The sequence below is a fragment of the Cyprinodon tularosa genome, unplaced genomic scaffold (assembly GCF_016077235.1).
Source record: "Cyprinodon tularosa strain WSP-4 unplaced genomic scaffold, ASM1607723v1 ctg56, whole genome shotgun sequence".
NCBI lineage: Eukaryota > Metazoa > Chordata > Actinopteri > Cyprinodontiformes > Cyprinodontidae > Cyprinodon > Cyprinodon tularosa.
Genome location: NW_024039296.1, coordinates 587,075 through 610,741, shown reverse-complemented (window position 1 = coordinate 610,741; position 23,667 = coordinate 587,075). Strand labels below are relative to the sequence as shown.

At 36.7% G+C, this 23,667-nt stretch overlaps 1 protein-coding gene across 4 annotated transcripts in view; it reads left to right on the top strand.

The window, feature by feature from the left end:
- abcc8 (ATP-binding cassette, sub-family C (CFTR/MRP), member 8) overlaps window positions 1-23,667 on the top strand; it is a 102,835-nt gene that overhangs the window by 26,000 nt on the left and 53,168 nt on the right. For 2 of the 4 annotated variants that reach the window (XM_038305483.1, XM_038305485.1), the window contains exons 7-17: window positions 928-1,116; window positions 1,877-2,041; window positions 3,388-3,543; window positions 13,090-13,224; window positions 14,887-15,049; window positions 15,744-15,784; window positions 16,183-16,328; window positions 18,388-18,502; window positions 18,699-18,875; window positions 19,962-20,034; window positions 20,150-20,255. In XM_038305483.1, coding sequence (XP_038161411.1) covers window positions 928-1,116; window positions 1,877-2,041; window positions 3,388-3,543; window positions 13,090-13,224; window positions 14,887-15,049; window positions 15,744-15,784; window positions 16,183-16,328; window positions 18,388-18,502; window positions 18,699-18,875; window positions 19,962-20,034; window positions 20,150-20,255 — 1,466 coding nt within the window. The remainder of the gene's footprint in view (window positions 1-927; window positions 1,117-1,876; window positions 2,042-3,387; window positions 3,544-13,089; window positions 13,225-14,886; window positions 15,050-15,743; window positions 15,785-16,182; window positions 16,329-18,387; window positions 18,503-18,698; window positions 18,876-19,961; window positions 20,035-20,149; window positions 20,256-23,667) is intronic. The other 2 variants (XM_038305486.1, XM_038305487.1) reach the window with 1 other exon arrangement.

Here is a 23,667-nt window from a genome sequence, read left to right as displayed (position 1 = left end):
AGTTGAATTTGTTACACTTACATGAATACTGCTTCGACGAGCTGTGAGAGGTTTTCAGTTCGATGCATTTTTTCCCAATGTTCCTGCACAGATATTAATGTTTATTTACTCACTCTTATATTTTTCTTATTTAATCATGCTTATATTCTCCTTTTTTTAATCTCATGGTTAACCAGCTATTTATCTTATACCATTTTCTTATACAATTTAATCAATAACCACAGTTTAGTTCTGATATTTGCCTTCTTCTTTAGCTGGAGAGTTTAACTTATAAAATGTCCTTTTTCATATTATTTAGTCTCGTGTGTACTTTTAATCTTTTGCTGTGTCTACGTGTTGCATGTTGCAGTTACTTTCTATTTCATTAATTAGGACTTTATTGTCCTTGCTGAGAACCTACATCAAACACACTGCATAAATAGGTTAAAATGAAGCTGGACTGGCCAATAAGCCCTGACTTCAATCCTAAAAATAACTGTTAACTATCCTGAATTTTGGTTCCAGGGTCAAAAACAACCTGATCTAAATTAACTTAAAATAATTTAAAAGGATACAGAATCTTGATGGTGGCAACAGATGTGGTTTTATTGCAACTTGCTAAAAGACTTTTAGTGAAATGACAGTGAAGATGTACATTGTTAAAACTTTCATGTATAATTTTGACCCCATGGATTTTAGAAAAATCACAAGAAATGTAAACTATTGCACCAATATAGTGTTTTCTAAAATATTGATTCTGTTGTAATAACAACAAACTTTAGAATGGTCCAAGCAAACTATTAAGGAAAAACTGATACAAAGTTTTGCAGAGATGAGTGTGAATGTCTGATCTGAGTTGTGTCTTGATTAAAATTTCTCAATAGTTTCATTTAGCATGCCAATACCTTTGATTTTAGATCATTTCAAGAATTTATTTCTCTTCTTTAGAAGCCTCAGGGTATTGCCCCTCAAGGTCCAAAGTGGATCTGGCTGGCTTTGAGGAAAGCCTTTGGCAGGCCTCTCATCCTCAGCATCACCTTCCGCTTCATGGCGGACCTGCTGGGCTTTGCTGGGCCGCTTTGTATCTCTGGCATCGTTCATCACATCAGCAAAGACAATCGTACCATCCAGCAACCGGTAAGGGTTCTACCGGATTATTATCAGGGACCAGAGCAACAGAACTGACAGAAATAAATAGAAACATTTTAAATTACTGATAAACAAAATAGATTTTACAGATTTGGTAAATTTTTAATCGCAAGAACACAAAAGGCTGAGACTTTCTGCAGCAGTCCCATTTTGGTGAGCCACCAAAGATGTCCCCTTTATTCCTCTATGTTCTGATGTGCACTAACGCAACCCCTTTCAAATATTTATGAGACTCATCGCTGCTGGAGCTCTAATAGCTTCTTAGATTCCTTGAGCTGCAGGCTTAGACATTTTTCTGGACCAAAGAAGCATTGAGTATGTGTCCAAAGAAAGCAGATGTGAGCTGGAATATAAAAATTCAATTATAGAACCATAAAAGAGCTCTTAACTCAATCAAAGTACTTTGTCAGTGTAGCACCTCAGTTTAGAAGAGGAGCTGAAAAGTAGCTCCGCTGCAGATTATGAGAGTTTACCTCTTAGAAAAAAAGAAAATATGGGATATTGTTGACTTGTGGGATATGTTAACCAGTCATCAATAATAGAGTATTGAGAATTACCTCTACCTAAGGCAGGTTTGATTAAACATTAAGCGATATAGCCTGTCAATCTTCTTAATGAACTGTATGCATTTGTGTGTAAAACTCATATAAGAAGCAATGTTGTTGAAACTGCCTTTGAGCTTGCAGATTCACTAACAATGAGGAATTCATCCATATTTTATATCTCCCTCTGCTTCCTGTGATCCCAGACAAAGCTGCTCGGCATCTATTTCATTTCATCCAAAGAATTCCTGGAGAATGCATACGTGTTGGCAGTGCTGCTCTTCATCGCCCTTCTCCTCCAGAGGACCTTCCTCCAGGTCTCCTACTATGTGGCCATTGAAACTGGAATCAACTTGCGGGGAGCCATACAGGTGAGATTTCTGGGAGATCAGCTGATCCTGAGCCCAAATCTTACCTTGATTTACCTTCGAAATCTGAGCGTTTTACAAACACTGAACACCCAAAATGAGCTAATAAGAGTTTTCATTCTCAGCCTTTCTCTTTTAGAAAACATCTTCTAAGTCATTTAGTCGTATTATGATGTCCTTTGAAAATCATCACTAATGGTAACAGTTAAATTTTGAGTGTAATCTAGCTCATCTGGAAATGGGATAAAAACTCGATATCATTTATTCTCCTTTGTATCTATCCTTTTCTTGATGCATCATGGCTCCTTGAATAACTTTTTATTGATTGTTAAAGTTAAAACTTTTTTATTTCTCTTAGTTTTGGATATTCACACTGCTAGGTGTGTATGAAATATGCAAAATCCCACTGTAAAAAAGTGCTTTATTTTGGCTTTTAATGGGACTTTATGGAAGTCTTGTCACATCTTGGATAGTTGGTTGTTTGTAGTACTTTTACTTCACTTCATTGAGATACTTTGTTTTCATCTTTCTATTTTATTAAGGCTGATCCTTTTATTGATTTTTAGTCTTTTCTGTTGGAGTTTATTTCTTTCTGAGGCAGTTAAATTGGGATGTTTTTCACCATCTCTGACAGGCCACACAATAAGTTGCCTTTGTCACTGTTTCTGTGTGATATCTGACAGCGATTCACATCTGAGTTTGGTTTCATTTGACCAGTTGACCTTCTTCAACATGTTTCTGTGTTTGCAGCTTATGACAAGCTATGAACTGGACCTCCTCTCTTTTAGAAAAAGCTTTTTTCTTAAAAATGAATTATAAAGCACAGAGTTCTGGAGGGAAGAACTGACCCCTGTCCCCTCAAAAAATTCCCCCACCTGTGCCGGGACAGATAGCCAGCAATGTCTTTGGTTTGCAGCTGTGATGTTTTTGATAAGGAACCCTGCTTTAACCTTATTCTGTTCTCTAAAAAAATGAACTCTCCTAGGCCTTCAAACAGCAGCTGAATTTATTCTCACATTAAACTGCAGACGGGTGGACTCTAGGTGACTTTTAAAGACAATTTCCTCACTGGGTGTCTTTAAGGCTTGAAGAGGCTGAATATAAATGCAATTTTCTTTCATCCTTCTGTTTTCCTTGCATCATTTTGCAGCTCTCTGCCACTCTGTGTTACTCTGTTAAGATAAAAAATCTAAGCTAAATTATTCATATTTTTGGAATTTAATATGATGTAAATTGTTAATTTAGGGGTTAGAAATACCTCAAGGAACCTGAAGTACCTTATTTGATGAAATTATCGTTTGGGTTAACATGACATATCATTTTGTTAAACATCTTTATTTTTCTTCCAGACAAAAATCTACAATAAAATCATGCACCTGTGCACGTCCAACATGTCCATGGGAGAGCTAACTGTCGCTCAGATCTGTAATCTGGTTGCCATAGATACCAACCAGCTCATGTGGTTCTTCTTCCTCCTTCCTAACCTATGGGCCATGCCAGTACAGGTAGGAAACATGGTTTCCTTTTGTGTGCGTGTTGTATGCATTTGCAGTGCATTTTCCTTTGGCTCTGTCCAGCACAGCAGCAGTAGGCAGCCTCTGTTATTAGCACAACATTTCTGGTTATATTGCTGTAAATATAGCTTGGGATTTTTTTGTGTGGCATTTTACATCATCTGTCCCTTTTGGTCTTTTCTAAGCTTTGCTATAACAGTACTATATTTTGCAAAGGATTGTGTTGTTACACCAAATGTTGTTATTGCAAGTTTTATCTATTTTCCAAATCTTCATGTGTCGATTTATTTGATCTTATAGGATTCACTTAGCAAGTCTTTTAATAACGATGTAGAAGAAGCATTGTATGCTTAGAGGTGTGAGGATGAGAACACTAAACCTGATTGTTGAGTCCTATGGTCGCAGCTGGAGTTATACTAATTTACCTCATCTGTGTGCGGTCCATTAGAAAGCCTTTACTTCCTCTTTGAAAGGTTTTTCTCTGTAAAGGTTGTGAGATTAATGATTGCCTTAATTAGTTATTATCTATATTTCTCTCATAGGTGTAGAAAAAAAAATTGTGTTGTAAATACCTGCTGAGTCTTTTCCTTCCCACATCAAATGAAAATGTTTTATTACATACAATTATTGCACATTAGTATATCTGCTAATATTCTAACGCCTGACAGTGTTCATGGTGTTTAATATATGAATCCATTAGTGTTTAATATTTCATTTTTATGGAAGCTGATTTTGTCTTACAAGCATTTTTTGTTCAACTTTATGCTGTTTATTAATGTACTATGGTTAAAAAAATAAATTATTCTTGTAAAATTATGCTTTCAGTAAATTCAGATAGTTACAGAAAAGCTTTTTTATTTTTATTTGATTTGGTGAAGCATATTATTTAGAGTAATTCCACACAATCTGATATTTTCAAGCCTTTTTTCTGTCAGTGATGAGTTTCTTTCTCCTCACTAGTCAGATCAAATATGCTAAACTTATAACATGTTTTTTCTTCAATTGCTACAACCCTTGGCAAATATCCTGGAATCCCAACTTTTGGAAGATGTTCTTTACTAAAGCAGAAAAAAAATATTCACATACAGGATACAAAACCAGGGTAATTCTAAGCAGCAACAAACACTAAAATAAATCAAGAAGAACCATCGTGGTGGTCAGTAACAGTCACTTTTTGGCTCAAGAGGAGGGAAAAAATATGGAATCACTCAATCAAATGTGAAATAATGAAAAAAAGAAACAAATGAAAGAAGACTTTGTCACACCACCAGTACTTAGCACCACTTCTGGCTTTATAACAGTAAATCATGGACTCAATGAGTGGCAGATTGATGTTTTGATCAATTTTGCTCTAACTTTCACTAGTCGCCTTTTTCAGATCAGCTTAGGAGGATTGAACCTTGTCACGGACCATTTTCTTTAAATTCCACCACAGATTTTCAATTAAAATTTTGATCTGGACCATTTGCAGGCCATGACATTTACCTTACAGAATGTGTCATTCTTCAAGGAAGGTTTTTACTGTATGGCAAGATATGCTACCATGATGAAAAAATATTTCATCACCCCCAAAAATCCTTTCGGTTGATGGGAGAGGAAATGTGTCCAAAACGTTCATGTAAACTCAGGCATTCATTAAAGATGTAATGAAATCCATCTCCCCAGTTCCTTTCTCTGACATGCAGCCCCATATCATCAATGAATGTGGAAATTAGTCTGTTTTCTTCAGGCAGTCTTATCTATCTCATTGGAACTGCATCAATTGCTTTTCCTTACCCGACAGTAAAGTTATTTTCCTTCTGTGTAGGTGTTACTGATGGCTTACATTTAGAGTAAGTCCTATTTCCTTTAGGTGTTTTTTTTAACAGTTTTGGCATAAACTTTGTCTCCAGTTTCTTACCATTCTTTCCTCATTTCTGTTGTGGATTTTCTGTTTTCAAGACAAAACTTTAAGTGTTTTGATGTCTTCCTTAATTTACCAATATCTCTGTCTTTATTAACCTCCCATGTTGTTTGTTCTTGGATGAAATAGTTTGGACACAGCAAACTTTTAACAACCAACAACTTTTGCAACATTATGTTATGATTTACCTTCTTTGAGAAATGTGATAATCCTCTCTTTTGTTCAATTGCCATCCCTCGTGTTAATGCCATGGTTCATGTCAGTCTTCGTGTTGCAAATGCTCTCCAGGCCGTAATCACACTTTTCTAACTGCAGACTAATGAGCAGACCTAATATGATGAAGGTGCTAGTTTTTGGAATGGAAATTTGATTAATGATTTCATGCTGTTTTTCAATATGATTGAGTGATTCCATATTTTTCCCCAAAGCTTGATCAAAAAAAAAAAAAAAATGACTTTCACTGATAAGCACAATATCTTGTTTTCTTTTAGTGTTTCTTAAAGCCACGACTCTGAATAAAAATGCTCCCAGACTGCTAGATCTATAATTTTTGTAAGGGGAAATACAATATTATAGGTTGAGAATATTACATCAGACCAGTGAAAGATATTTCTTGATAAAGAAACATACAGTAATCATAATGAAAAGTTTTGTTTAAAACACATTCAAAGGTTATTTTTAAAAAGTACTTTCATACAGCAGAGAGATCGATAGACATGGACCTTTAAGTTATAAGGATTATATTATTCTGCAGGGATGTTTAGTTCAAAGTTTTTTCAGTCATTTAGGATTATTTAGGAAAAGTAATTTAAGGATTACAAGGCATGAACTTAAAATATGCATGCAGCCATGAAAATGATTCGAACATCAGAATTCATTGATGTGGTTTTGTGACCAATTGTTTTGGCAATGTAATTTAATACAATACTTCTCAGTAATACATAGTTTGTTCCACTATGTTTATTCACCAATGATATTCAAATATCTCAATATCTGTTAAACAATAACTCCACATCTCATAAATATAGATTTGACTTACTATTATTTAGAAATAGACAATGCATAAGCATAATCATGTTTTAGGCCAATATTAGATTTTTTTCTTTTTATTTGGGTATCAGCTGAGACATGCATTCATTGGCCGATTCATTAGTGCATTCGGCAGCCATGCCTTAAGATCACATAAAGGACATGCATTGCTCCTCGTTCTGTTGGCTCCCCTTTGTTAATTTTTGTGTAGTTTGTTATTAAATGTTTTTTTTATTTAACATTTTCTATAACTGAGTAATTATTATCATGTAAAGATGGAGAAAAAGCAGTATAAGGTCTAACACTCATCCCAAAAAATCTGCACCAAATATCAAGGATCGATCAGGCTGATGTGAATATAATCAGTATCTATACCAGCCCTAAAAAACCCCCCAAAAAACAGATAAATCTCTTCTTCTGTTGCATTAGTATTCAGATAGTGTCCAAATTCAGAATCTAAACAAAAAACTTCAGGAAAATGCAGGATGCATCTTTCCTCACAGAGTAGGGCTGAAACAATTGATCTGATTAATCGTGATTAATCCAGGATTAAGAAAATTTTTAACAAATGTATTAATTTATTTAACATTAACTGGAGTTTAGAGACTCTAAAACGTTCCTTTGGCTGACAGAGCAATCCAAAATGAATGAATAATTAAACCGAAATTGTAAAAAAAACAACTAAAAAAACCTCAATAATAATTGGTTTTGACATTGATAACCCCCCTCAAAATAATAGACAGATTAATCGATTAGCAAAAATAATAGTTAGTTGCAGCCCTGCACAGGAGCTTCTGTCAGCTGGCCTTCACATGCTTCTCTGACATAGAGGTTAGCTCTGTAGAGAGAGCTGCTGTAATGTTTCTAATATGTTACTAATATACTTTACACATTGTTTCAAAATGAGTCATTGATGGTTTAATAAAACTGCATTTTATTATTTTCAAAGGGAAACTAAGTGTGATTGTATAGGGACTCCTTCAATGAGTTGTCGTAGATGGTGATGCCTATAGGCTGGAAGGATCTCCCTATGCAGCCTGTTTAACAGTGAACCTGGAAAAATCAGCCAGACAGACAGGTAGAAAAAATTAAAAGACATTATATATAAAATATATAAATATTTTAAAGTAAAATGTTAATTGGTTCATAAAAGTTTAGTTGAATTTCTTTAAAGTTTAATTCTAAGTTAGAGTTTAGTCAGAGTTTAACATTTAAAACTTCTTTAAAATATTAAGTGTTTTTCATTGCTCACTTTTGAAAAAAACAAGTGAAGTATACTGAACGCTCATTTACCTATGATTAATTTTCATCATCTATCAAGCCATACTTTAAATGATACAGCAACAGTAATAAACAGCTTTTCAAAGACATCTTTTCTGAGCAAAAACATTTCTAATGTCTCTTCATCACCACCATTTGGGTTTTGATCTCAAAAATCCCCTTTTAAAAATGATGATTCAAAGTCCTTTTATTATTTGTTTTGAGTTGTTATTATTTATAACCAAAAATAACTTTGCTAGAACATATTTATTTTCCAAATCAAAAGAATTCAAGACAACATAGTATGTTCAAAGGCAAAAAAATAATAATCTTTATTATTTTTGTTAGCAAATATGCAGAAGATTATTAAGCCCATGGATGTTTGGCATTGATGCTGCTGCTTTGTTTCTGCATGAAGTTGTTTAAAAACAACAGCCAGCCATGAAACTACATTTAAAATTTCTCTGTTGAGAAAATCAAACTCTGAATCTGCTGGAAACAACAATTTTCACCAAACAGCAGCTAAGCTGGCATTAAGTGTAATTAGAAAGAACTCAGCAAATGAAAGAACACATGAATCAACCAGCACTTCAAGAAACATCTGCGTCACATCTGTCAAAGGCACTTAGCCTGAGAGTATTGAATATGTTACAGCAACATAAGTGTTTATCCTCTGTGTTCCCCTGTCGGCTCAAACTTTAAATGAATCCAAATTGAACTTTTCTAACTTCCGCTGGGAAGACAGTTGAATTTAATCAGAGATCTTTGATGAGTTAGGAATTTACTCCCACTTTTCATCACAGCCAACTTGAAGTGCAAAAGCATTATGGTTGGTATCCCATCATCCTTGGCGTTGTTAAAATTGAACTACAGAATTGCTGCCCCATGAAATGGCCACTCAGGAAACCTATTAAAGGCCAAATGGTCCAAATCTTAGTGAAAGGGATAAGTTTTTAATCTGTTGTTGCTTCAAGTCAAAACTTGTTTCAGAGTTTTAATAAAGTAAAGATAGAGTCACCATTGGTGACTATCTTTTGCACAGGTTACACAGGTAAACATTAAAGGAGAGATAGAAATATATATCCATGAGAGTTCAACAAAGCTGTAGAAAACTCATCAGCTGGACAAGTATGTGCTCCTTTCAACAAGAAGCCACAGTATGAGAAGTGTAGGAGTCAAACAAGATGGCTCCTAGCAGTTCTGGGTCAAGAATCTATCTGACTAAACAATCAGAAGTATACGTAATGATGGTGTCCTCAAAGCCTGACCTCTGCTGGGCCCTGAGCTCACTGCTTGTCTGCTTGAAGCCTGACTATCAGTTTATTTTAAATACTTTGATCTAAAGCCCGTCTCTATGGGTTATACTGTATAGCCTATACAAAACATGTTTATTACCAGTCTATTACATTTCTTGATAATGAAATTATTATCATTACATGACAATAAAATTTCACCTGCTACGTTTTGCCTATTTTAGTCACCTCTCAGAATAAACTGTTTTAGAGCTCTGTCACTTTTATGCATATAAGCTTTAGCTGGCTAAACGCCCTGACTTAATGTCTACACTCAGTTTATATGCATAAGAATGGCTGCAAACAGATGCACAACCATACAATTAAATCCCTGAGTCAGACCCAGTAGAAGAGGTGGAGCCTCCTGCACAAACAGCAAGGATGCAGCAAGGGGTTTCTGAATGCAGAAATGTAGTGTATTGATGGCATTAAATTGGGCTAAATGATAAATTATGTTCTTGCCAAACAGCAGTACAAGACAATCAAGACACACCATTATGTACTTGTATCTCTGTCATCTGCAGATATGTAGTAGGAAGAAAGATTACTTTCAGTCAAAAAGCACAGAAGAACAATCTGTAAAGGTTACCCCAAAAAAGAAAAAAAGCAGAAAGCTTATATGCCCGCCTCTAAATGTACAGGTTTTAACTAATTACCTTTAATAAAGAAAATACAATGGCATTTTTCGAGTAGCAGTAGAGACACATATGGAAGTAAAAGTAAGCATGCAATAAGTGAGTTTTGGACAAAAGATCAGTGAGATAAAGTGAAGTAAATGAAACATGATGGAACATGATGGACATTTTCATGATGGAAGGTCAAAATCTATTTGAGGATGGAGGGTTGTATTCATGAGTGGAAGCAGAACCCACTGGTACTTCTGCTACATGACACCAACCAGAATCATGTGGCAAGATTATATAGGAGGATGAATTAGCTGATACCAATCACTGATCCCCTTGCTTGCGTAACTATTTGAATCCCCAGATCTGTTGGGATATTATGTGTCGGTATATCTGATGCCTGCAGGTCTCATCTAAGCCATCTCTAGCTCAGCAACTTGTCCAGTTCAGCCAGCATTTTTAAAAAGTGGCTTCATATTTTCAGGCATGCTTTTCAGACATCTGTAAACCAGAGTACACAACATTTTTCTTGTCTTTGGTTAGCTTTCAGTAGAATTAGGTTTTGCATTGATCAGTTTGTCATTCCTTTGAGCAGTGTGTATTATAAGAAGCTCAGATAAAATGTTTGACATTCAGGTTTGACAGTAAATTTCTGACAATATCTTTCCAAATAGACCATGACCGTTAACCCAAACCAACAAGGACCTTATTTGAAATCCATCATTTCTAATATCATAAGATTCTCATTGATTTCTTTCCTTGCTATGAAAAGCTTTGATATTTGCAGTAAGGATGAAGAGTACACAACATCCTCATGTTTTTGACCTCAACTGAAATGCAAGGACCGTCGTCTCACATCCCCTTCCGCTCCCTTCCTGGGGCATTTTAGCAATGGAGACATTTGTCTTGATATTTGCCAAGATCAATATCTGTGTTACTGAGGGGAAAATATTATAAATTGAATAAAAGGGTAGGATTTGGAAAAATGACTCTTGAAGATGGAACTTCCTGCTAATTGGATTGCAAACTACGGTAAACAAAATAAAATGCTGTCTTGTCTACTGTATGATTTCAATTTTTCTTATATTTAAACATAACAAAAGTACGATAGATAAGAAAATTTGTCTGTTTGTATTGGATCTGCCTTTACATGTACATGGGTCTAAAATAGGAACACTGTAAGGCCCACTACCTGGATTGTCAAGAGGTTTAGTTTTAGATTTGTTCCCCTCAAAATAATCTTAAAAATCTCTAGGGAGAGCTCCTTGCTTTTATCTTGCTCATTGGGGACCCTGGTAGCATGAAGCTCTCTGGTCTGAAAACATTCTTACCTTTTGAAAAGCTGCTCTAGGTCCTGAGTGTGCTGTGTAGTGTGAACCTTTTTAAATCAGGTTTCTATAATGTGAGAAGCTGACAGACAGTGAGTGGGGGTTGGTGGTCGACATGACTGTCTCAGCCGAGACGAAAAGAATATCAGCTACCTTGACCCTAGTAGTACGCATAATGTTGTCAGCGATGACAGGAGGGGGTGAGGCATCGCATTTATCTCCATCTGGTTTTATTTCCTTTTTCTGAAGTCAAAGTGCAATAAAAATAGACTTAGACAACTTTTATTGTCATGGTCACAAAATGAAATTTTGTTTTCTACAGCTTTCAGACAATAAATGAGCAGCAGCTTAGCAATGAAAATAGTTTGATTAGTCTGTGATTATTGTAATTAGAGTCATGCTTCCCTTTGCATGTTTGTTCCAATGTAAAAAGCTATGCTAATTTAATGTTGCTTCCTGGGATCCGTTAAGTGGTTGCAGCTCTTTTTACTACATGCAGACATGAATTAAAGAGCATGTTCAATCAACTGTCAGATTGTACAGAACAGGATATAATAAACACTATCTGCTGTTTATTACTGATGTTAACATTTATCAAATCTTTACTCCAGTGGGAAAAAAATAAACAATTGATTTCAGAAGATAAAGGATGATCGAAGTTGAGGGTAAAATGGAATCTATCCTTCATTGCTGTAGAGGAATTTAGTTCCTTTCTTCTTTCCTCATTATGTCCGTGACCCAAATCCTGCCAAGCTTTAATTGTCTGACTGATGGGCTCACATATTTATTAGCACATATCTGTACCTACCATTTTAAAATGGTAGGTACAGATGAGTCTATCAAATCTCTGAAAAGCACCAGGTCCTGTGTGCAAAATAAGCCTCTAGTGGTGCCGGAGCTCAGTGAGAATTTATATTTGACATCTCTGTCATTGTTGGTGTTCTGTTCCCCTGGCATTGAGGAAATGAGCACCTCGATCATTTTATCATAATAGCCACAGATGGTAACTGGTTAAAGGTATTGTGAATTTTTTTTAAAAGACCGCCTTTTCACTTTAAAAAAAATGCACATGCACAACCCTGTACCTGCTACCAAGAGGGATTGCTGCACGCTCTGTTTAAAGTTGCTTTTCTCATAGCTCATACAAGCTTGCTGTGTCCAAACGTCTGCCCTAAACCCCCCTAACCCCTAAACCCCTCAATCACTATATAGAGGGATTTGGACTCTAGTGGACTCTATAGCAAACTCAGTTAACTGACTGTTCAGACAGATGATCACTACTTTGACTCCCTTGTTGGTCACGTAACTTCTCCTCCACCGCGCGGTACCTGCGCCATCTTTGTTATTAGTCGACACTGTCAGGTAGTGACAGCCTATGGTGACAGCGGGCTGCTGTAACAGCAAATCCCATGATGCTTTGCAAGGACAGCTCTCCACGTAAAGCATTCCGGGATATATCTGCCTCTTCTAAGGAGTTTCTTTACTTCTCATACACTTTGTAGACACCTTTTCTTTTACGACTCTCTACAAATTTTCAAAGAACCGCAGTGAGAAAGGTGAGCTTCAATGACTGTCTGAAACCATAGCACACCGTAGTCACCACAGATATACACCTGAAAGTATGCATGCGCAGTAAAAGAGAGCTAACTGGGGACGAGAACATAGGGTGACCTTAAACAGAACCAGAATGATTGACAATTAGGAGGACCACCTATTTTGATGATCCATCCAGAAAAATCCTCCACTATATTGTTAATTTGACAAGTAGCATCTGGCCGCCTTTTAAAAATCCAGTTCATTTCATAAATAATGGCAGTACAAAATATAGTGTGTTTTTTTTCATTTCAAATCATTTTACAGCCACTGGCAGACTAGCTCATTTGATATTTCCCCGGGCTGTTTTTCTGTCCTATTTTTAAAGCCTGAGCAGCATTGTATTACCTGTACAATGCTGCATTTGTTATGTGGTAGGTTCCAAACATCTATAGGCACTGTGCATTAATATGGTTGCTATAGGGCATTGACAAAGAAACTTCACTGAAAAAGTATGCTTCCTTCTCCTTCCTATTAATATTTTATATGTGTGTGTGTTTACCTGTCAGATAATCCTGGGGGTGATCCTTCTCTACTACCTCTTGGGAATCAGTGCCTTGATCGGAGCCACCGTCATCGCAGTATTAGCTCCGGTTCAATACTTTGTGGCCACAAAGCTGTCACAAACACAAAAGAATACCCTGGTGAGTAATTTTGTTGGGAGTGCTATCTCCTGCTGTGCTTTGTTTTGGTCTATACAGCAGCCAGAAATGACCTATTCTTCCCTCTAGATTGGTGTGTTTTCAATTTTACTAATAAATGTATTTTCACCTCTTGTTGTGCTTTTTAGTTTTCCTCCCTTTGGGTTATTGGTGGTGTTAGATTGTTTTATTTTAGCATTCAAAAACATTTGGAGTTGACTGAAATATTTTATTTTAAACTTTAAAAAAGCATTAAATATAAAGAAAAAATAGTTTCACACAGGAAAATATGTTACTTGATGTCAGGATTTTGATTTGATTGATTAGGTCAAAGAAATTTTACATTTAAGAAAATTGTAAAGACAATCTTCAAAGGAATATGAAAAATAGACACCAGATAGGGTGATCATTGCTCAGCTTTTTAGGGAAAATCTTCTGCATTCGCAAACATTTTTAAACAAATATAATCATATCTGACTTACAAAAAAAAAATAAAAAATATTTGCAGCTAAAACCAGGTGTTTGCATAAACTGACATTAAAAGACATATTGATAAGTGGTTCTCATTTAGCAGCATTAAATGAGACCAAATGTTTGTTTTACGACTGGCAAAATTATTCTTAATTGATGAGCCGAAAAATATAAATATAAATATAACCCATGTTTACAAGTAGCTGTAAACATGGTTTATCTATGTGGAAAACCCAGTTGGTTCCAAGCTTTAACTACCTGCCTGATGTCCTCAGATGCTGCCATCTATTTGGTGAAGTGCACTCAACCATCTTTCAGACAAACTGCCCCCATTGTTTAGCACAGCCACCCTGTACATCACAGCTGGGATGCTGTTTTCAGGCTTGCCAGCATCCCTCTTTTTCCTACAAAAGAAAAGAAAAAAAAAAGGGTCAGTAATCCATTTTAGTTTCATTGGATCACTGGACATCTTTTATGTTGAAAATGACGGTGTTTGTCCCAGAGTGCACTTTGAAACCGTAATCTGGGTTTGTTCTCTTACTTCTGGAGTAATGGCTTCGTTCTTTCAGCCAATGATTGTTGAGACCTTTTTTCACTTCCTTACTCTCTTCATGACTGGACATATCCAAGTTATTACATTAGCTTATATTGGATTTAATATTTTAAGAATGAGTATAGCCCCTTCAGCCTTCATAAAAAAGTTTCACTCAAGGATAAACTGGACTTTTGAAGGTCAGCGGTTCTTTTGCTAATATCTTGGCTGGTTGCTTTTGATTTTTTGCACTGAAGGAATAAATCAGTTTAAGGTGTTGCTTATGAAAGACATCTGCATGTGCATCTCCATCAGAGGTTATAGAGCCTGAAGATCATCGTCTGGGGTTTTTGAAATTATTTTAAAGGAATAGCAATCTTAATGTTTATAAACATCTGACATTTTAAAGTGAATAAGAAAATTTTTTAAAACTTACATCACAGCTTTGATTATTAAAAATCAGAAATACATTTGGCATCAAGCCATTTTCCGTGCAAAAATGAAGTTTAGTTGTAGGTTTACAAAACAAAGAAAAGTTGTACATAAAAAAATTAATCTTACTTCAATTATTCCCACTGTTTGAGTTCCCCTGTTGTTGCTCTTACCCTCATCAGGGCTGTGTATCCTTGACGCATCACTTAATTTCAACTTCCCACTTTCAGGAATACTCCAGCGAGCGCCTGAAAAAGACAAATGAGCTGTTGCGTGGCATCAAGCTGCTGAAGCTGTACGCCTGGGAGCACATCTTCCGAGACAGCGTGGAGGAGACGAGGGGCAAGGAGCTCAACAGCCTGCAGGCCTTCGCCCTGTACACATCAATATCCAGTATGATTTCAGAAACCATTACTGTTTTTAAAACAATGTGCAGATTCAAATCAATTATATCTGAACAATTGCAAAAAACGTACTCTTTTTTTCCTGTTTTATTTGTACTTTATTTAATTTCCCATTCATCAATTACATAAAATAAGAACTGCTCTTAATTGGTTATTAATTTCCCCTTCTTTTGTTTGACCATCTTTATGGACTATCATATTTTAAACAACAGCAGCAGCAGTCTGCTTGGCTCCGGTTCAGTTATAGACTATTTTCTTAATCTACAATCAATTACTGCAAAAGAAGAGCACTCAAAATGATGCTGGGATAATTAGTTAACATAGAAAAAATATAAAAATTGGATAACAATCCCTGAAACTAACCCTTGTCATTTTTCAAGAAAAATATGTCAGGTTCCCAGAAATGAACTCTCTTCGTTTTCTAAAAATTATGTCTCCAGGGATACAGAAAATCAATGAATACAACATTAATTTGAAACTATGATTATAATTAAAAAGTAAAATCTTAAAAACTATAAACCATTTATCTACATATTTGATAGTGCTTCTAACCATTGGATTTCTATTTGTCTGTTTTGTATGATTTAGATTAAATCTACAGGATCTTTTCTGCCTTATATTGTGTGTTTTACTTGTTAATCCTGAAAGTCTTTACATCCTAACCCCTTTCTTCCTGCTTGCAGTTTTCATGAATGCGGCCATCCCAATTGCAGCTGTGCTGACGGTGAGTTTTGCTGCATCTGACAACAACTTAGCATAGTGGTGTACTTAGTCAGGACTTAACTGTTGAGGGTTTGCCTTGTAGTGAAGTAAGAACAGCTTCTGAATATTAGAAAGCATTTCACAACCTGACAGCCTCGTACTAAATCCTTCCTGTTTTAATAGAAGTCCTTCAAGGCTCGAGAAAATCAGAAAAGGCATAGAAACGCATGTGGGGAGGGTGACTCTGAGGGACAAACAATCCATCTCTGATTCGATCCACTTTTAATAGATGACACCTATCTGTTTGCCTCTAAGAGTTTTTGCCTTGAACTGGTCTCCCCTGACTGTCAGTTTCAGAGATGTAAGCTTATTTATTTGCAGACTAACCTTTGACATTTTATCCATACTGTGGTTCTGCAGACATTTGTTGTTCACGTCCACATTTCTGAAGATGCAGACCTGTCCCCAGCTGTGGCCTTCGCCTCGCTGTCTCTCTTCCACATCCTGGTCACCCCTCTGTTCCTCCTGTCCAGTGTGGTGCGCTCCACCGTCAAGGCCCTCATGAGGTGAGAGACGGCGAAAAGGGTCAGCTTGTTTATACTTGTGGTTTAAGCATTTATCAGTAATAAATGTCTGGGGACAGAATCGCTGAAGGGGCAGTTAAACTGCAAACCACCTGAGAATGAGCAGAGGACAGGAAAGCAGCCTGATTAGATGAAGCACTTGACCTTTTTCCTGCAGCAGATGGTGCAGCCTCGTTATTGAATCGTGTAACTAACACCATTGCTTCTCCCCTGTTTTGTTTCTATGACCCTAAGATTTTTTTTGTTTCATTTTACTCAAGAGCTTTTCAATTACTTTGACAGGAATAGGATCATTTTTGATCAGGCTGCAGATGTTTCTCCATCCAACGACCGTTCCATAATCTTGTCATCCCTTTGACCGCTCATAGGACCTTGCTTATTACAGTGAGCTGTAGGCAGGTCTTTGTCTTTAGGAAACGGATATTAAACCCATCTGTAAGCCAACATGGTTACATTGTCAAAGAGAAAAGGTTTAAAAGATGTTTTGATCCTGTGGACTGCTTTGTATTCATATCCCTTCATCAGTTCCAATACTATAAACCATAATTTATCTTATTTTCTAAAGGCTTACGCAAACTATTGCTTAACAGTGAAGTAGAATAAAAGTTTTATTTGATTTTAGTTCTTCATCTTTCAACACCAACAATCTAGAGGTTTGGTATACTTTATCTTGGTACCCCTAATTAAATGAAGACTTCTTGTTAATAAACAGAATACACCTGTGTATCAACACTACTAATTTGTGAAGGATTTTTTTTTTCAACATTACTTGACAGGAAGCATCTTAGATGTAAAAATGTAATGAAGACACAAGACAATTCAGAATAACAGTTTGTGAAGAGCAGGGTTAGGTTATAAAGCAATATGTTGAGCTTGAAACATCTCAAGGAGCACAGCCTAATCCTTCATCCCAGAATGGAAGGTAAGAACAACTGCACACCTTCCGAAACTTAGCCGTCCACATAATTTTACAGGCTGCAATAACGAGCTTTAATCAAAGATACAGCTTAGAGCTCCATAATTACTATGGAAAAGCAGCAGAGACTCATAGCTCAGGTTGGAGAACAAGTCTTGGACATAAATCTGGCTTTTTGTTTATGATTATCTGCTCATTATTGTGTGTGTATTTTTCATAAGATCATGACAAGATAGATTGATTTGAGGTTTGAATATGACTAAATATAAAGAAGTGCACGTGGTGTAGAGACTTTTGCGTGGCATTGAAAGCTGCAAAAAAAAAAAACTGAGGGCCTGAGGGCATGAGCAAAAATTTAACAATAGGGGCACACAGCTTTAAGAACCATCATCCCGGCTGTGCCTCTGGGAAATGATCACGGGCCTGGACAATCCTGCAATCACAGATAGAAATTGGCCAAGGACTGCCTCCAGACTGATCACAAATGGAACATCAGGCATTTCTTCTTCATCGGTATTCCATTACTGGTGTGTCAGTATCATTAAAATACCTTATCTTGTAGATATGGGTGGGGAAGCTGCCTGTGATCCTTAGAGATGCTTATTTTAGGGACAGAGTAATATAGAGCATTAAACTGTGTCAGGAAAAGAAAAAAAACAGCTGAATGTTCCTTATCTTTGAAAATGATGAAAGATAAAAACATCATATATCTACTATTATTGCATAACCAAGACTGGAGGTGTTCTTGTGATCTCCAAGGCTCATCTCTTGCGAACATCTTTGCTGTTTTTTGTTAAAAAACTGATGTACATGCTGATGTTTCCTGTGTGTGAAATTGGACAAATTAGTACCAATTAGTGTTGATTACTGGTATATTATTCAGCAGATATTATGCAAAACGATTTATGTGGCCTTTATAAAAAGACAGGAACCAGGTGATTTACCAGAGAGATGCAGAGATGAGAGTGTCTCTCAGGCATTGAGAGAGTGAGAAACTGGCTTACTCACAGGGAGCTTCTGACTTCCATCTCCTTCTTTTCCATGAAACCTGATCCAGTCAGTCGGAGAAAATCAGTTGTTTTAGTCGTTTGCTTTAATTCTTACTTTGGCTTTCTTGTTTTTTAGTGTCCAGAAGCTTAGTGAGTTTTTCTCCAGTGATGAGATTGGGGATGAACAGGAACCCAAGGCCACCATGTCCTCTGGCTGCAGCAACCACAACCAAAACAGATACCAGGCAGTGGTGGGTAAATCCAAACCTGACTCTCTATTCTTTGGAAATAAGGGGAAAACACTTGATTCTCTGCTCCTTTTTTTCTCTTTTTCGTCTAAGCTGTGTTTTTTTCTTAGCTCTGATTTTTATCTCTTCCTCCACCCGACCGCTATCTTTGACCAATAACTCTCCTTCTCGTTCTGGGTATCATAAAACCCCCGTCTAGTCATCCTCTAAGCCTTTCCCTTCGTCGTCCTCCTCCTTTTTCTCCCGATACCTCCAGCCACTCAAGGTAGTGAACCGGAAGCACCCTCCGAGGGACGAGTGGAACAACTACAGCTCACAGGGGGACCAGGAGGGTGACAGGCTGTCCCAGGAGATGGGCCAAGACATCTGCATTAAGGTAACAATGATGAATCCGTTTTTCTCTGGCCACCTGAACTGATAAGAAATTAGATATGAGTAAAGGAGAAGGGATAGGTTGAAATTTGCCCTCTCCTGTATGGAATATTAAGTGTAACCCTCCAACAAAACAAGGACTGATTATGGTAATCTTGTGATTTTTGTCAGGGAGATGTAACTAAAGTTATGGAGCTAAAAATATCCTTATTCTCTGCATTTCAGCGCATTTTCCTTTTTCTGCAAACCCGACAGGCTGCAAGGCTTTGTAGTATTATTTCCTTTTGCTTCTTGAAAGGTTTCGCTGCTCTTCGCCTTGCTGGATAGTGTGCCTGGAAATATGATTCTTTTTTATTTAGCAGATCCATCCGAAATTTTTAAATGAAGTAATTGGATTCAAGTGTCTCATCAAAACATGATCTGCTCATCTGAAGCAATGTTTGAAATAAATTGATTGATGAGTCTGCTTGATAGCCACTTTAGTTCAGAAATGTAACTGAAGAGAATAAGGAAACAAAAACGTTCTGGATCAAAAATTCAAAATGCTGTGAATTCAAGTTTTTTTTTCAAATGTGACTGAAAACAGTCTCTCTGCTCTCTGGAGTTGTTCAACCACCTAAAGTCTTTTCGAAAGTATTACATTTTTATGGATTCCTATGAGGCTTCATGGTGGCACAGTGGCGCTGTTGCCTTGCAGCAGGAAGGTTATGAGTTCGATTCCTGGGCCGGGGTCTTTCTGCATGGAGTTTGCATGTTCTTCCCATGCATGCGTGAGTTATTTCCTGGTACTCTGACTTCTTCCAACATTGCAAAATCATGACTGTTAGGTTAATTGGCTTCTCTAAATTGTCCTTAGGTGTGAGTGTGTGTGTGCATGGTTGTGTGTCTCTGTGTCCCTGCGGCAGAATGGCGACCTGTCCAGGGTGTACCCCGCCCCTTGCCCATAGACTGCCGGAGATAGGGACTGGCCTCACCATGACTCTGATGGAATTAGTGGGAAAAAATCGATGTATGGGCTTCCTATGAAAGACAGCTTTTCTCCTTTCTTTTTGAATGTCATCTTAATTTTTTATTTCTCCATTGTTTTCAGATAACTAGTGGTTATTTCACCTGGACTGATGGACCTCCAACACTGTCCAATGTGGACATTAAGATTCCCTTCGGTAAGCATCAGTAAATAAAGTCACAAAGTCTCTATGAGGAACCCTCTCAGTTGAGCTCTTTTTAAAAGAATATGCTTCTTTTTTAAGTTGTAATGTCTCTGATGAACTTTGTCAGGGAAGCTGACGATGATCGTGGGTCAGGTAGGCTGTGGGAAGTCGTCTCTGCTGCTGGCAGCACTGGGAGAAATGCAGAGAGTTTCTGGAACAGTCATCTGGAACAGGTCTGATTTATTTGTTTTACTCTAATTGGCTGAAAATCTCTTTCTTGTATTTTTTGTTATATGTTTTTTTTCTTTCATTTTCTCTTTTCATCATATTACTGGCTGAAGAGCAGCAAACTATTATTTTGAAAAGTTTGTAATTTTTCTTAAAGTTTCTGTTTTTCTTTTTGCTTGGTAGTAGGTCTGTTTGGGATTTCTGGGTCGTTTGTGCAGCAATAAATTCTGAGTTCCTGACAGAGCAATTAACTGACCTTGCAGAACTCTCTTGCTGTGATTTAGCAGCTTCTATTTTTCATGGTAGGAAGTAGAGCCACAGAACAATGTGGGGATTGTTTAATGCACCACTAACCCATATTCAGCCAGCTTCTCCAGAGAACAAAGCTAAACAGTTGCTGTTCCTGCAAATAAGAACCAAACCAATCTACATTTCTGCCCCATTTACCTTCTATTCACCTTTGATACCATCTGCCGCATTACTGATTTGGCTGATGTGTACAAAAAAAAAAAAAAAAAAAAATCCATCTCCACATCTGTTGTTTTTTATTTTTTTATTAACATCAACTAATACATTTAGCTGATAGTTCATAATTTATATTGATATAGTTTTTTTCATGTAATTCTAAATGGTAAAAAAAATAATATTTATAAGCAAACGATGTGACCTAATGGTTCAGAAAAAACAACAACTCCAAGCTAATTATAATATTGCTAAAATTTATCCCAGCTAGCATTTCAAAGGGTAACCTGAACTGTCTTACTGTATGTTAAAGTGCATATTGCTCTATTTTAAGTAATCTTCCAATTATTCTCACTTTTTTTCTTTTTTAAATGAATATAGGAATTAATGGTTTAGTTACCTGGGTTGCTGATGTTGCTGATTTAAACAGTTTTGACTTGATAAAAAAAACCCCGTCGATACATTTAGGAACTCTTTTGTTAAGTAGTTTAAAAAAAACACAGATTTTCTTAATACAGGGAGGAAAAAGATGTTATCATTAACCAAAAATAAGAAGCAACAGCAATGTTTTTTTGTTTGTTTTTTGGCTTCAATGCTTTCGACAGCTTATAGGTATCTGTGTTCTTTCTGTGTTGATTTTCTGTTCAGCCAATCTGTCAGCTGGGTTATTGCTCACAGATAGAGAAAGCTTTTTTTTTTTGTATTTAGTGTTTGTCTTTTGTTATATATTTAAATGATGATCTTTTGTTTTTTGTTTTTGTGTTGCATCACTTTGGACAAGTGCATGGCTCTAATATCTTCTACACAAATATATTTGATTTGATTAGATTAAGTTAATTTCTAACATATATTTTTTTCAGATTTCAATTCAGGAATATGTGCTTTGTGTTAAATATTTGCATGAACTCTACAGTGTTTGCTGGTATAAATATGCTATGGCTCTATTTGCTGGAATACCTGTATCACTGGAATGGAGGTACTGAACCTGTGGCTGCGGTTCTGGAAGACCCAGGTTGCTTTAATGGTGACCTTCAGCTAGTCTTTGCGTTGTGGGTGGATCCCAAATCCAGCTACAGTATATAATAAAGTCTGCATCTTCATGAAGCTTGTGAGCAGAGGGAGCATGAAATGCTCTTTATTATTGGATGGCTGAGTTGACTTTGGACTTAAAACGCATCAGAGGAACACGGGCTGATTTTATGGTTCCTCAGATTATTACTGAGACTGAAACCTTTAACAGGACCTTCCTACAGTCTTTTTTATCCTGATCTCAGGAAATAGGCTTCAGATAGTGTCTCTAGCCTGGTAGTGGTTTAACACATGAAATGCAGCAGTTTAAATCAATGACCCATTTTATTTCAGCATGCTACATTTTGAAACTCTATCTCCTTTAAATTCTTAATTAAATGTCACAGTCATCTCAACACTGCAGAGATCCATGTCACATGTACCAGATTTTTTCCTTCTATCACAATTTTCGCAATATGCTTTAGTACAGCTGTGTGAACAGCCAGCCTTCTTAAGAATGACTTTATCTATCTTGATCTCACTGGAAAATTGTACAGTCAGTAGTATCTGTGTACCAGTACAAAATGATGCATTAAAACTGCTTTTTTGGTTATAACCAAGATACTTAGTTTGGGATTTTCATTTACTGAACGAATCTTAGAAATGAACAAACAAATGAAAAAATAGGAGGAAGAAACACTTCTCTCCACAGTCACCCAGATTCCCTACTGCTCCTCTGTTCTTTCACAGCAATCAACAGATCTGTTTTCTCATGCAGTATGTTTTTTTCCTGACGTCACATCCTGAACCTCCAGATGAACAAAATACACTGTTTGAATTGTTTGGTGTTTCATATTCACAATCCAGCTGACTGAGAACAACCCCCATCTTCTGCAAAACACCACATTTATTTAAATTCATGTGGCAGTCTTAAAATCCCTTCTATTGTTCCATCTGACAGCGCCCTAGATGGAGCCATGTTTCCTGTCAGTCAGCTGCAACAACTAATTAAAGTCTACAGCTTCTCTCTAACAAAGGCAGATGCTTTTTGCATATTTAGACTCATCTAGTTATCTATTTTAAACATTTATTTACAAAGGGATTCAACTTTATCTAAAAATTTCTCTATTTTCAAACAAGACGCCACTAGATCCTGAGATTTGTCCAACTTTCCAGGACAATATGACTGCTATCAGAGAATTGGAAGGATTTTCTGTATTGTGTTTGATTGAGCTGCTTTTCTTGTCTACATAGGTGCAATCAAATCAATTCAATCCAGTTCAGTTTATTTGTATGGTGCAAATTCACACGTCTCAATGCACTTTACAATTTAACCAGATCATGTAGTCAAATTGATTAAAAGTTTTCTATCTAAGGAAAACCAGATGATTCCATTGACTCCTTAACCCGAAGGCAATCCCTTTTAACAGGAAGGAACCAGCACAACCAGACTCAGTGTGAGCGGCCATCTGCCGAGGCAGACTGGGGTTGAAATAGACAGAAGCAGAGATACAGAAAGAATAAAATATACAAAAGGCAACTGTCAACCAGCTCCACAGACGGCCCCATCCAGAAAACACACAGCTGGGCAGATGAGCTCCAAGTCAGCTGCCATGTTAGAGGATGAGAGAGAACACATCCAGCATGTCCCAGTCAGAAAAACAGGACTACACTGAAAAAACAGGCCAAGCTCCATATTCTATAAAGAAAGGTGTTAATGGCAGCAACACAGCTGATATTTCTCTCCGGGATGGTGTCACCACGAAACAGGAACAGACCAGATGAAGCTACTATGAGAAAAAGCAGAGAGAGCAAAGTGTTACAGATTGAAATAAAAAAATCTGCAGAGAGGGAGACAAACAGAGGTCATGAGATCATCTGCCACACTTTGAAAAGAATTGGATTCACACTGAGTGGTCCATGGGGAAGGAAAATATATAGAATAAC